At 36.0% G+C, this 15,491-nt stretch overlaps 1 protein-coding gene across 3 annotated transcripts; it reads left to right on the top strand.

The window, feature by feature from the left end:
- Positions 1-2,314: 2,314 nt before the first annotated feature.
- On the top strand, positions 2,315-7,821 carry ralbb (v-ral simian leukemia viral oncogene homolog Bb (ras related)). Of its 3 annotated transcripts, none has more exons than XM_067387670.1 (6): positions 2,319-2,432; positions 3,287-3,342; positions 4,051-4,199; positions 4,286-4,494; positions 6,836-7,013; positions 7,092-7,821. In XM_067387670.1, exons 3-6 carry the CDS (start codon positions 4,086-4,088, stop codon positions 7,209-7,211), a joined length of 621 nt encoding a protein of 206 aa, XP_067243771.1. In that variant the 5' UTR covers positions 2,319-2,432; positions 3,287-3,342; positions 4,051-4,085; the 3' UTR covers positions 7,212-7,821. The 3 variants fall into 3 exon arrangements, with proteins under 3 accessions (XP_067243770.1, XP_067243771.1, XP_067243772.1); XM_067387671.1 differs by having other exon boundaries at positions 2,322-2,432; positions 3,284-3,342; XM_067387669.1 differs by lacking the exon at positions 3,287-3,342 and having other exon boundaries at positions 2,315-2,432.
- Positions 7,822-15,491: the final 7,670 nt, after the last annotated feature.

Here is a 15,491-nt window from a genome sequence, read left to right on the forward strand (position 1 = left end):
ACCCAGTCGCTGGGTTAAAACAACCCAATCGCTGGGTTAAAGCAACACAATCGCTGAGTTAAAACAACCCAGTCGCAGGGTTAAAACCGACCAATCGCTGCGTAAAACAACCCAATCGCTGGGTTAAAACAAGCCATTCGCAGGGTTAAAACAACCCAATCGCTGAGTTAAAACAAGCCATTCGCAGGGTTAAAACAACCCAATCGCTGGGTTAAAACAACCCAATCGCTGAGTTAAAACAACCCAGTCGCAGGGTTAAAACAACCCAATCGCTGAGTTAAAACAAGCCATTCGCAGGGTTAAAACAACCCAATCGCTGGGTTAAAACCCAATCGCTGAGTTAAAACAACCCAGTCGCAGGGTTAAAAACGACCAATCGCTGCGTAAAACAACCCAATCACTGAATTAAAACAAGCCATTTTCAGGGTTAAAACAACCCAATCGCTGAGTTAAAACAAGCCATTCGCAGGGTTAAAACAACCCAATCACTGGGTTAAAACAACCCAGTCACAGGGTTAAAACAACCCAATCACAGGGTTAAAACAACCCAATCGCTGCGTTAAAGCAACCCAATCGCTGAGTTAAAACAACCCAATCGCTGGGTTAAAACAACCCAATCACAGGGTTAAAACAACCCAATCACAGGGTTAAAACAACCCAATCGCTAAGTTAAAACAACCCAATCGCTGAGTTAAAACAAGCCATTTGCAGGGTTAAAACAACCCAATCAACCCAGTCTGGGTTTGTCCATTTTCAACCCAACTCAACCCATTTTTAACCCAGCATTGTTAGAGTGTATATGAAGTGTAGCCTATAAATGGTGTTAGTTAATTGTTCTATTAAAAAATGCAAAATTAATAAAATTTTATTTTATTATATCATAATATAAGACTAATAGCCATTGTTACATTTCAGTAGGTGTATTTATTCAGATCAACAGATCCTTATTATAAGATAAAATACTTTTTTTTTTTTTTTTAATTTTACTACTAGTATGCAAAAGCAAAAAGGCGTGTTTTTAGGTAATTATAGATCATTTTGTTAAATCAAGGTCAAATGTTTCTATTTACAAAAACAAAGAGTGAACTGTGGGTCTGGAGAAGCATTCCCTTTGAATCAAACCATTTACAGCCAGTATTCCAGTGCTGGAAAGTAAATGAGCACAACTTTTAACTGGTTTGAGTGAATGAACGTGTGAACTCGTAAACTGGTCGAGCAGGCGCCAGAGAAGCTCATTTAAACGTGACTGGCTCTCACAGAAAGAGTTTAAAAGTAGGCTAGGACTAAAGATAAAACACCTTAGTAGTTGTTTTTAAATAGAAGTGCAAAGGAGGTCTCTTAAAATAAAAGTACTAAAAAAAAAAAAGTACTAAAAGAGTAACTTTATTTTACATTTATCTGAATAAAATAGTCCAGTCAGTGATGTAGAACCGATAGCGCCTCACTGATGACGTTTAAAGTTGCAAAACAGCGCCACCACTCGCCAAAAATGAGAACTCACAAGAGAACAGCACGTTTAAATATTATTCAGAATGTAAAATATTCGCAGTGTAGAATACAGAAAATGTAATAAATACGTAAATAAATAAAATAAGCATACGTAATGCAATGTACAATTCGCATTATAAATGACACTTTTCACAGACTGATGACGCGTTTTAACGGTCATCAATATCGTAAATCCTGCATTTTTTTAAATGTATGTACATTTATAACACTAGTATTATATTAACTTTACTTCAGATTACAAAAAAGACCAGAAAATGTGAGAATTGCAAATAATAAAGTAAATAAATAAATAAATGACCCTTTTCACTGACTGATGACTCGTTTTAACGGTCATCAATACCGTAAATCCTGCATTTTTTAATATTTTCATTTTTTTTTTTTTTTTTTTTAATGTATGTACATTTATAACACTAGTATTATATTACCTTTGCTTCAGATTACAAAAAAACTAGTTAATGCTGCTGTGAAGGTATTTCTAATACAGCGAATGGTAAAAATTACACATATTTTTGATCGTTATCAATCGCTCTCTATTTTTTCCCTCTTTTTGAACGTTTTGAAAACACTTGTGGAGTTTTCCTTTTGCTATTTGCGCAAATGCAAACACACAAAAAATGATATAAAATAATATAATATAAATAATATAAAAGTTTACCCTAATATAAAAGTTTACCCAGACTTCCGCTTCTGAGAAACGCGGAAATATAAAAAAGGTAAATAATTTTATCTCAATTCAAAGGACGATCTTAGCTGAAATTTCCATACATGATGTGATGGCGTCATATCCTTGTAATTTGAATATCCGGTGGGCGGGGCGGTGTAGCTGCACGGGAGTAGTGGAATTGATCCTGGGTGACAGAATTATGTTTTAATCGCTTATACATGCTAATCAAGTCATTGGCTGTTCACAGATCAAACTTCCGGTGAGTGATCTATGAGAGTTTAAGTTGTTTTGATCAGTTTGAAAATGTTTAAGCAGTTCGCGCAGACGACAACTTTTCAGTTTTTAGGTATTTCCTCGGATGAGGCGCCCTTATGTCTTTGTGGGAAAACTCTGTGATTGACTGTTTTCTCGTCCAATGAGAGGGCGAGTAAAGGAGGACCCTCCTTATAGTGAGTCCGTTGAGCCAATCAAGAGCTAGAAGAGGCGGGCTCTCGCCGATAACAATGAGGAAGGGGTGGTGTCCGCGGGATGGAAAAGTGAAAATCGCTTTAAACAATTTAACAACCGCTTCATTAAAACTTTTTAGTACATTTTAATAATGTACACTTGTTTTTTGTTTCTTACTGAGACTGTTGTCCTTATGAAGAAATGCTGAGGCTGTAAAATGGCAAAGAGTACTTTTACTGTGTACCATAATAGTGAATGATTATTCAAATACAGAACTGTAGTACTTCAAAAGATACCATAATACTATCTTGGTGCATGACCTTAGGGGGAGAGTGGGGTAAGATGAGCCATTTTTGCTTATGTTGTCCTTTAGATAAGGGAAAATGAGGCAGAAGTACAATGAAAGTATTTAACCCTTGTGAGGTCTTCGTTTGGGGTGTACACTCATGTCTTTATCATATATTTTTTAAATTTAAATATATAAATTAAAACATATTTTTTAAAATAGGTTTTTATACAAAAACAGCTTTTTTATGTAAAATTCACTTTATTAAAAGACCCACATTTCTAACTTTCATTCATGGGGATAACATGGATAATTTGATTTTTGCTCATCTTTTGGAAAATGCAGTTTTAAAAGTAAAAAATTATCACTTTTACCAGCAGATGCTGCAGAGCTCCAGTATTTGCTGTTTGACTGACTGAAAGACATCTTTTCACAAGTATTGTTCAGTTGGATTCATATCTAAATATTATGAAATCACAATTCTAACAATAAAGGCTACTTTTTGTCAAAGTTTAGTATTTTTTGTAATGAAAATTATGATGAGACCCCACTTTGAAATTGGACAAAATTCATCCTCAAAATCAACATTATTGAAAAACGTATTTTTTTCAGTACATAAAAATGCTAAACTTTGACATAAAGTAATTTTTATTGTCATAATTGTCTTTTTTTTTTGGTGATGTTGCAGTCTTCCAAGCAATATGAAACAATATGTTGAACATCAAAGATGTAACCTTCCCATAAACAGACTAAACAGAGAGTAAAATTAAATAAAAACTAATTAAGAATGAATAAATGTCAGTGAAACTAATAAACATTTTAGTTAAAAGGTTCTTGACATGGTAGTTTTTCTGCAATGTCGACCATGTTAGGCCATTAGAGACTACAGGTGGAGCGATATATATGATTAAACATCCTCTGGTTCGTATCAGAGAAGGATTTGATGTACTTGTACACTCTTCCTATCAAACTCGAAAATAAAGATAAACTAAACCAGTTTTGCGCAATATTACATTGAAATGACACCAGTTTACACTTCAGATTTATCTTAAATTCATTGCCTTATAGTGGGGTAAGTTAAAACCCTGGCTCAACTTACCCCACAGCATTTGGCTCACTAATCTGTTCTTTTGTATGTTTGCAGTCTCGCTCTGTTTCTTCTTCTAGAACACTAAAGTCATGGCAGCAAATAAGAGCAAAAATCAAAGTTCGCTGGTGCTGCACAAGGTGATCATGGTGGGCAGCGGAGGCGTGGGAAAGTCCGCCCTCACGCTGCAGTTCATGTATGACGAGGTGAGTTCATCACAAACTTTATTTCAGCCATTTACTCACCTTCATGTCGCTCTAAACCCTGTTATACTTACTTATGTGTTGCACAGTTTGTAGAGGACTACGAACCCACCAAGGCTGACAGTTACAGGAAGAAGGTGGTCCTGGATGGAGAGGAGGTGCAGATTGATATTCTGGACACGGCAGGACAGGAAGACTACGCTGCCATCAGGGATAACTACTTCCGCAGCGGAGAGGGTTTCCTCCTGGTTTTCTCCATCACAGAGCCGGAGTCCTTCAGCGCCACGTCAGAGTTCAGGTCTGGACGTCCTGTTATCTGCGTTTACGGACCGTTCAGTGCAGCTCTCGTTTGGTAGTTACCGCACTGTATGTTCTGAGAATGATGTTATCATGACGCCGGCATCCTGCCCACAACAAAACTCTGATAGTCTGAACACAGTTTCCAGCTCAAGTTATTTGTACTCACTGAAAACAACAAAAGAACCTTTAAAATATGTTAAATCAGCTAAAAATTAAGATGCAAGATTACATTATGTTTATTATTTGAATCTGTTCTGTTTTATTTATGAATATATATGAGAGAATTTAGACTTGGGGAAAGTCATGGAAATTCATAGAGATTTTTAAACTCAATTTGCTGTTTGTGAGTAAAAAAATGTAAAATGAATAGAAAAATATAAACACTGAGAAACATTCAGTTATTGAAACTGCAAAAAATGCTGTTCTTACTTAGAGTTTTTGTCTTGTTTCTAGTCAAAATATCTTAAAGTTCTTAAATCAAGAAGCGAAAAAATTATTTTCTTGTTTTCAGAAAAAATAAGTCAGTTTTTCCTTAAAACAAGCAAAATAATTTGCCAGTGGGGTAAGCAAAATAATCTTATATCAAACCAAAAATAAGATATATAATCTTGTTTTCAGTTTGGATTAAGATTATTTTGCTTATTTTTACTTATTTTTCCTAAAAACAAGAAAATAATTTTTATTTGTCAAGAAAATGCTTCTTGATCTAAGAATTTTTAGATATTTGAACTGGAAACAAAACAAAAATTCTAAGCAAGTACAGCATTTTTTGCAGTGTATCATGTAATTATTTAAATATATTGATATAGTTTCTGAAAATAATAATGTCAAAAATGATCAGCTTTATCATTACAGCAGAAGTACTAGAAATATCTATAGGGGAATTTTAAAAGTGTGATTTCTAGACATGGGAAAGTATAAAATTAATTAAAAATTCATGCTTCTTTTACAAATATATGTTTTTCTAGTTATATTTTATTGGGTAGAAATTGCTATTTGCGGGTTTAATAAAAACTGTAATTGGGTTTATGCACAACAAACTTCATTATTGTGTAAAACAGGTCGCATCCCTTCCGGTTTGGATCTTTTTGTGTGTGTTTCATTAAATATAGAGCAGTTTAATTCAATATGCCTTGAAAAGAGTAAAGATGTGAAAAACAGATGTCCGTCGCATGTACAGATTGATATCTAAAAGTATTTTATTAACATTTCCATATTTGGAGACAATGGGCCTACAGACCCAGTTCTGGCTGCATCTATAATTCAGATTTTTAATCCCCGTATCCGCTTACATATATTTATATATAATCTATTTTTAATCTCTATAATAAAAATGTATAATTCAGATTTTGATATCCATATCCATTTACATATATTATATATATCTTCCAAGGGTTTTTTTCCCTCCTAGGACTTTTTTCCCAGTGCTAGCACGCTGGGTTTTTCTCCTAGGGGGTTTTTTCCACCCCTGGAAGTCAGCCGACATTGGCTTAATGTAGCACCATCTTGTATATGTTACATATTACCACGCTTGTTTGTACAGTTTATTTTTAACCACTTCCCTTTTTTTCTGTGCTTCTAATATGTAAAGCTGCTTTGAACAATTACCAATTGTAAAAGCGCTATATAAATAAATTTGACTTGACTTGACTATTTAAAATGCCAACAATAAAAAGAACTAGCTAAATTAGTTTTTACCTTAAAAGTCCATCTGTTCGCACTCCTGTTAACGTCTGCATTTTAAAAAAAATAAAAGTTGTCATTTTTGATCGTTTTCACAAAACTTTCACGGCTCCCAGAACAGAGCCTCTGATTTAACAAAACAAAAAACATTTCATTCTAGCTTCATGCATTCTTTTTTTTTTTTTATTTACACTTGAATGTGTTGCAACATTTTGAACAAAAAGAAGTACTAGAAAATCATGTTTTTGCAAACAGCTTCTATTGATTGTTTCTGCTTCTTCTTCACCTGTGTTTTGATCCGGGGATTCTGTACTCCTTCAGAAGATGCGTAATAGTGCCCCCTACCGTATAACAGTGAAAACACAGATCGGCGAAAATTTCGTCAGTGGCGGGGAAAGAGTTAATGTGCTCAAATCACACTGAGGTTACAGATTTTATCGCTTCTTTCTGCTGCTTCTTCTCCTGCGTTTTGATCTGGAGATTCTGTACTCTTTCAGAAGATTTCCTAATAGCGCCCCCTACCGTATAACTGAAAACATGGATCGCCGGAAAATTTGCAGGGAAAGAGTTAATACTTGACTGATGGTGTATTTGTACAAAGATTCTCAGTGTTGTATTAGGATATTAAATGTGTTTATGTGTTCTTGTCTGAACAGGGAGCAGATCCTGAGAGTGAAAGCAGAGGAGGATAAAATCCCTCTGTTAGTGGTTGGGAATAAGTCTGATCTGGAGGACAGGAGGCAGGTGTCTGCGGACGAGGCCCGAGCCAAAGCAGAAGAGTGGTCCGTCCAGTACGTGGAAACGTCAGCCAAAACTCGAGCCAACGTCGATAAGGTTTTCTTCCTTCAATACCCTGATACTCTCAGAATACATGCTGATCTGAGTGCCTCAACTGGGGTTTGATGTTTGCAGGTCTTCTTTGATTTGATGAGGGAGGTGCGGACGAAGAAGATGTCTGAGAACAAGGAGAAGAACGGAAAGAAGAGTGGCAAGAAGAAGAAAAGCCTGAAAGAGAGATGCACGCTGCTTTGAGCTGCACGAACATCAAGCTTTCCTGTCCTGGACTGAGCCGTTTCTCTGATGAAGAGAGATCTTTTCTCTCCTCGTCCCTTTTTGATGCCAAATACAATCGAACCAGAACCATAAGCCACGGTGGCGACCTCAACTACAACTCTTTTTTTTTTGTACATTTCTACAGGTTTTCCAATATCAAATCAGTAGTTCAACTCTAATCTCTGGAATATGGAGCTGTAACATTCCTCATTCATGAAACACAAACAGAATATATTGCAAAGTATTGAATTAAATGCGAAAAAACTACTTAGAAATTAATTTTGCTTGTGTTTCGTGAATTTCTTATTTTTTTACTCTATCACATACACATAAAACATTTGCTTTTTGAGCTAAATACTCTATTTTATCTGCCTTTTCCTTCCTTAAAGGCAAAGGCAACAGACATTCTATGCGATATATATGCGTTTGTTTGTTTTGAATGCAGTAAAGCATTATTATGAAGCTTAAGAAGGTGGTGAGATTCACAGATTTCACTATGCAAACTCATGAAATGTCACAAAACAGACAATTGATATTTTTGTAATTTCATTGATTTCTCTGCCTGGTGATTATAGACCAAATAAACCTTCTCTGAATTTGTTATGAATATCTTGTGTTTCACTGTTGGTTGTGTTTTGTGTCTCAGTGCTGAAAAAAGTCAATGAGAAAATGCTGGAATTTCGTGTTACGCTCTCGTTTCTGCGTTTGATGACCTCCGGAGTTTTGACAAAGGACGGCAGCAGGGCCATAAGAGTTTATGAGAGCAGTAAAAAGTGTCCGGAGGCAATCAGTCACCTTGACTTTGAATGTGAGAAACTGTCTATTCAGCATTTAACGCCCCATTGTAAAGATGCTTGGGATGTCCTTTACTTGCACATGCTCAAATCTGGGGATGCTGAGACTTTCAAGATGCAAGCAATCTGGACGATGGAAATTGTTTTTTTAAAATGGAATAAAATCAGGAATTGTCACATCTTCTATGCAACAGGTTTAACTAAACTTTCTGTGTGTAGAGAAGTAAAATGAAGAAAAAACAAAGCCTAATTTCATGCTTTGCCAGCTCATGGAAATTTGTTAAATTGTTTTCCTTTGTTGTGATACTAACATGACTATTTTTAATGTTTTTGAACTAAGTCTCTTAATGCTCATTAAGGCTGCATTTATTTAATAATAAAATCCAGAAAAAAAACAGTAATATTTTGAAATATTATTACAATTTAAAATGACGGGTTTCTATTTTAATATACTTTAAAATATATTTATTTCTGTGATCAAAGCTGAATTTTCAGCATCATTACTCCAGTCTTCAGTGTCACATGATCCTTCAGAAGTCATATTAGCGGCCTTCAGTTCCGCTCTCGACCAGCAGAGGTCAGTGTGCGTTCCGATGACCAGTAGTACAAAGCAAAACTCTTCAACAAAAACGCGTTTGTAAGACGCCTAACAATTTCCTCTCGTGAAAATTAAGTGAAGCGTTTACTCAGGTATCTTTAAGGTAAGTAATTTCACTCGGTGTCCATCTTTGAAACAAATACAGCTCCTATTTCTAAAAAAGAAACATCAAATTCTCTGAATATGTTCACTAAGCTTACGAGAAATCACTAATTAAATCTGATTACAACTTTATCATAAAAGTGGTTTCTTATGCTCAAATAGTGTTAAAAAAGCTTATTTTTCAGGCAGGAGCAGCCAATGTGCATGCGCAGTCGTAAGCGCGCGTCTCGGGCTTCTAACGGCTGCTGGAGTGACGCAATGACTTTACCAATTGGCGATTGGCTGTTTTATTTAGAAGGCGGCACCTATTCCGCCATTTTGTCACTTTCCCGCCGGAACGCACTCCCTCAGTTGGACTGAGTGGCAAAAGAAGCTGCTGCATGACTGGATTTAATAGGGGAAACTGCGAAACCGCGAGTAAAACAAACGATTACAGTAAAGGTTGGGCTCGAAAGTGTTTGTCAAAGAAACCTGATCCATGGATACTGACATGCAGCCAGGAATCGTGTTTCCTGACATTTATATGTGCCTGATTTCGACGCCGGGGAAATACATAAAGCAAATCTGCCTGTGAACGCTTTATATAACTACAATATAGGTAGGTTTAAATCGGAGTAATCATATCAATGTTATATCGTCATATTGTCCAGCCCTAAAACATATAACGTTATAGTTTTATAGTATAGTTTTTGTCAGTGTTGTTTATTTAAAACACCGAATTATGCAGAATATAAGGTGGAAAATGTTTAATTGATGAATTGTCAAAATAATATGTAAAAATACAATATATACGGTATGATTTTACCTCAAAATCCAACATTTTGACACAAAGTGATAACTGCAAAACATGTTTCTTCGCCTGGAGTCCAGCTGTTTCTGTAAATGGCACCAAAATACGTGACTGTTACGTAACTTCAACGTAATTTGGTGACCAAACTTTCGTCGTGGCGACGTAACTAGTTACGTTGTCTCAACCGGAAAAGTGAAATTCCCGGATATTGCCACAACGTAACTTTGTGACGTTGCCAGTTAGTAACTGCGACGTCGTGGCAACGTTGTGTATCATTGGTTGTGTATTGGTAATCAGTTGGTAATTTTTATATTTATTTATTTTTCTATGGGCGGACATGCAGTAGTTTAACCTAATTTATGTCCTCATTTGCCCAAACTAATTTAAAGGCTATTCCAACAGCTGTGAACAATGAATGTAGAGCTCAAAATGAATTCAAGAAATTTATTTTGAAAAACATGCAGAACATGAACAAAAATCCAAATAAAAATAATGAAATACACCCAAACTATAAATAAAAACATATCGCCTACAGCGAAACATAAAATAAAAGCATTCAAGACGTTTTGCACTCAGTATCATTAAAAACATATGCTATCGTACCATTTTGCCAACATATATTTCAGACGATCAATCACAGAGGTAAAAATATTAACATAAAGTACTTAAGGTAGACTGTGGGTAATGTTACTTAACCAATCTGACGCAGTTGTTGAACTTTATTGCTATAAAACTGACGAGAAACACGGAGAAACGTCGACGCCGTCCTCTCCAGCAGCTTGAATGTTTTCCCGGTTGCCATGGCAACTCTAACGGCCACCAGCACTAACGTAAACATAGCAATAAAAAAAGGTTTTGCGTCTTTCCAAAGTTAACTTTATACATTTTTATAAAAGCCATTTATTCGTTATTAACTTTATACATTTTTATAAAAGCCATTTATTCGTTATCACCTCGGAAAAATAAATTCTTCTCTCAGAAAAATTAACTTTACTCTCTTGTCAACATACTGTGCACGCGGCGCGCACTCCATTTGTGGAGGCGCGCGCTGTATGTCACGTCACTATATATAAAAAGCAATTTTTTTTTTCTTAGGGGACATTTCAGTCTTGTGTCTGACGTTTAATTACACATTTTAAATGGCAAATTCTGGTAATAATAACATATAAAGAACGCGTAAATGATGGTAATGAAATTACCAGCACATGACGTTGCTGTAACGTTGCCAGTAAGTCATGGAATGACCATTATATTACGAATAGAGTATGTATCTGGAACGTCCTTGGTTTTCTTATAACGTTAGGAGATCGTACTGACAACGTTGTGATATGGTAATTTGATGGTAATAATATTACGGGCATACAACGTTGTAGTTACGTTACTAGTAAGTCATGGAATTACCAATATATTACGAATAGAGTACGTATCTGGAACGTCCTTGGTAATCTTATAACGTTAGGGGGTCGTACTGACGACGTTGTGAGATGGTAATCTGAAGGTAATGAAATTACTGGCATGCGACGTCGTAGTTACGTTGTCAGTTAGTAAGTCATGAAATTACCAAAAAGTACGAATACATTACGTAACTGTTACGTCGTGTGTTAGCTGGGAGCGACCTATTTGCGTCTTTTTCCTGCAGCTTTCAGCAGTCTGTAAAAATATACCTCAGATTTTATGTCAAAACTATTTGTACAGTTAATCGCAAAGCTTTTTCCCGTTTTGGATGTGTTTTGTGTGTTTTTTCGCGGCTGAAAACTAATGCTGTCTTAACGGTCGACGGTGACGTCACGTGCATAGCCTCTATCTAAAGTCTTTACTAATAATTTTTCGCCGCTCACTGAGGTAAATATTACATTGTAGTTCATGAGGAAATGACAGTTTACTTCATAAGTTCAGTTCAATATTTTATTAAAACTGTTTGATGATTAATTGTGAATACACATGTAAACGTGTAGTTGTGAAATGCATTCATAATATACAAACCCTCTACTATTTATTAGGGCTGGGTATTGACACAATTTTCACAATTCGATTACTATTCACATGCTTTCGATTCGATTACGATGTCAATTCGATTCAATATCGATTTTTTTTTGGATGTATCAGTTACAGTATGGAAAATTTTCTAGAGGAAAAAAATCTCAACTAATGCTGTAAACTACACATTCAGTTGGTACTACTATAATAATAATATTGAAGGTTAAATTAACTTATTTATATACTAACACTTAAATTAGGCCTACACTCAATGATGTTTTTATTATAAATAAAGTTTAGAATTACATAATCATATTTCTACTCCAATAATATAAAAATATAAACATTTAAATCGCAGCTGTCATAACTGTTTATTCAAACATGCATTAAATATTGAAGAACATTAAAAATTATAATGAATATGTAATATAATGTAACAGAGCATAGCTGTATTTATCAGAATGTTGCTTTCTAGAGTTTCTGAATAATGAGTTTATGGCCACTGAATGTGTTTTTCTGAGGTAAATGTGACGTTACGTGACATTGTTTACAAGCTGTTTTATTGACTTCTTTCTGAGGTTGAAACACTGATTGAGCGATTACATGAGACGTGATACGGATTTCAGTAAGTTGTACTGTATATTTTAACATACCTTCAGATGTTCATGCATGTTTATTTCGCTGTAACTGGTATTAAAGCGGAGGAGAGGATGATCACATGCTTCTCTTTAACTGAGCCGCTAAAGCGATCTGTCACGCCACATTAAACAGCGGTATTTATTTTTTGAATCACACAATAAGATGGACGTCATTTGAAATCTGAGACTTTGCTTTATATCAAAAGTAACAAAGCACAAAGATTACTGCGATTTATTGGATGGGAGGCGCTACATATTTTGCTCATTCATCAACTGAAAACAGACTAGACTAATCGATTCTTGGGATTTAAGAATCGATATCAGTTCGTTAAAATGAGAATCGATTGAAATCGAGAAATCAATATTTTTTTACCCAGCCCTACTATTTATATTTTTTACTGCACTTCTTTTTACTTTTGTTTGACACCATTATTTCTTACGAAAATTAACCATGGATTTGTTATAGTAAAAGTGCACCATGTTTTTTTGGTGGATTTGTTACTATTTGTATAACTACATTTTTACTACAAATACCTTGGTTAAACTATTGTTAGTGTACCAAATAATAACCATGTATATATGTAATAACCAATAACTGCAATAACCATGTTTTGTGTTTTATTTGTAGTACAACTATGGTTAATTTTCCTAAGGGTTTTCACACATAAATTCGATTAACTTTCAATCTTTTTTCTTGTCGCACATGCAGAATTCAGTGGTTTACGTCCAGTGCTGAAGCAAGCTCTTCCATCACCTGGTTCTACCACCATGAGCCATTCCTTTCTCCTGATTTCAGGAAAGTGAGGCCTCTTCTGGCAGTAATGAATGATGAGGCTCTCTTGACTTCAGATCTGTAGAGTCTGAGAAGATGTGAAGCTCTCATGATGGAGAGAAGCTCTTTTGATGGCTCTTCATCACATGCCGATTGCATAATGAACCACTGATGTAGCCTGTCAACCTGCCGGAAGTTAAGCTGACCAAAAAGCCTTCAGGAATTGGCCTTGCAAACGGATACTCTGGTGCCGATGGAGCCACATAAGGATCTTCACTAAGCTTTGGTTCCCTTCCTCTTCAAAACTTGGCAAAAAGTAGCCTAATAAGTATTGTGCTGCTATTTACATCTTCACGTAGAAGAGCGTGTATCCGTTCTTCCCAATGTTACTTGACACCTTTGACCAGCTGGATCTTCTGATGCTGGTGTCACTGCATTCCAGCCAACCAGACCCACTGAAGTCACAGATGTGACTGATGTAGTGTCCTACAAGTCAGAGGAACTTTAGTATGGTGATTAATGAGTGGAAATATAGAAGAAACCCCTACCACAGTACAAACTGCTGCCCAGATGTGACGCGACACCAGCTAGTTTGTACTTTGTGCTGCTGTCGTTTGATGCTTCCATCTGTTGAACACAAACATAGATTATTAGATGATGCTGCATCATATAATATTTAAATGACTGGCCAGCAGAGGGCAGATGTTTGTTGGACTGACACGCACCTGTACTGCAGGACAGTGAAAACTCTTCTGGAACTTCCAGTCGATCCTTGAGTTTGTGCACTGAGGATCTAATGTCAAAGCACATGACCAGAAGTACCATAACCCTGTAGAGAGATTCAAATGATCAGAAGCTGTAAACCAGCTCAGGTTAGGGGACCTATTATGCCCTTTCATAAGATGTAATTTAAGTCTCTGGTGTCTCCAGGATGTGTTTGTGAAGTTTCAGCTCAAAATCCCCCACAGATCATTTATTATAGCTTGTCAAATTTGCCCCTATTTGGGTGTGAGCAAAAACACACCGTTTTTGTGTGTGTCCCTTTAAATGCAAATGAGCTGCTGCTCCCGCCCCCTTTCCAGAAGAGGGTGGAGCTTTAACAGCTCAACAACAACAAAGCTGGAGAATCTCACGCAGCCAAAATGAAGATTGTCAGTAACAGTGTTCAGCCTTACATTGTTCAAACCGGAGTCGACACTGATGGAGAGACTCAGGAAGAAGTTACAACTTTTAGACATTTCTGAATGGTTAGTGGATAAATTGATGTAGTTGCTGTGGAGTTGATTCAACTCATCCACTAGCATGTGCCGTCATGTTCATCTTTTGTGTTGAATTGACCCTCGTTTGTGAAGCAGTCCGGCGTAAAATGACGGCATGACAACAACACTCTACTACAACAACTCTTCCTCTTCTTTAAAGCAGCCCAACATGGCCCCGCCCCCTTTGTTGTGTGTTCTCAGGGGCGGGTTTATGCAAATCTTAGGGTTTGTGATGTCACTAACACAGGAAGAAGCTCATTGTAGTCCTTAAACAGCGAAATATCTCCCTTTGCATTGAACTTTGAGCGTTGTAACTTCACAGATGTTGTTTATGATCAAACAGCAACATTACACACTTAAGTTAAAAAAGTAAAATCATAATCAACCACCCCTTTAAAAAAAAAACAGGAGACATCATCAGAAGTTGTTCCTCACGTTTTTTCTGCGAGTTCCTCATATTGAGTCCAGCAATGAGTCTTCATTCTTCATGAGGAGACGTTCACTTTCACATCAAGGAATCATTCCAGGCATTTTAAACTCAAACACCAAACCATATTGATTCATAATGTTGAGTGAATCTGCTGTGAACCCCAAATATTCACTCATAGTGTCATTTCTGTTGCATCTGAAAGGTAGGACTCATTCCTTCACTTGTTAGACTTTGTGTTCTTTATATGTTAAACTTTTTTCCCTTTTAAGGTGAAGATTTTTCAGGTTTTTATTTACTTGTGTTCCTACAGGATCAAATTTGACTCTATGATCCAGATGTATATATCCTGATGGATATATGTCATGGAAACAGATCAAATAATGGAGAAAATCTTGCAGATTCCAGTAAGGACTCCCAGTATAGAAATTATTCCTATAAGTGTGACCTAACAATTCATGGTCAAAAAGAGACGGACCGTGGCACATATTAAATGAGCAAAGGAAACTCTACCTTTAGGTCAACTATTCCACCAGAATTCACTGTACATGTCACAGGTGAATATTTCATTTCAAACAAACATCCAACTAAAATGTTTCAGAAAAAAAACATTCCATGAATGATGTATTAATGTTTTTGTTCTAACATTATGAAAGACCAGATAACTTTGAACAAACGTTCTATTAACGTTATGCTCATAACTTGCCAGAACGTTAATCAAAGTTCTGAGAACGTTCCCTGTTAGCTGAGTAAACTTAACCACTACCAGGTTTTGAATACACTGATGTGTAAAACTAGTTTCAAACATGAACTTTGTCTTTTCTTCAGAATTTTCTTCAAACTCCACATGACTTTTGACCTGGAGGATGGGCGAGACGGATCTGAGAACACTTGTGTTTATT

The sequence above is a fragment of the Chanodichthys erythropterus genome, chromosome 6 (genome assembly GCF_024489055.1).
Source record: "Chanodichthys erythropterus isolate Z2021 chromosome 6, ASM2448905v1, whole genome shotgun sequence".
Classification (NCBI taxonomy): Eukaryota; Metazoa; Chordata; class Actinopteri; order Cypriniformes; family Xenocyprididae; genus Chanodichthys; species Chanodichthys erythropterus.

Excerpts from the sequence above, each read along its gene's own strand:
- ralbb (XM_067387669.1), top strand. The coding sequence starts at position 4,086 with ATGGCAGCAAATAAGAGCAAAAATCAAAGTTCGCTGGTGCTGCACAAG. Across the intron at positions 4,200-4,285 it reads TGCAGTTCATGTATGACGAG|TTTGTAGAGGACTACGAACC; the intron begins GTGAGTTCATCA and ends TGTGTTGCACAG. Across the intron at positions 4,495-6,835 it reads AGCGCCACGTCAGAGTTCAG|GGAGCAGATCCTGAGAGTGA; the intron begins GTCTGGACGTCC and ends TTGTCTGAACAG.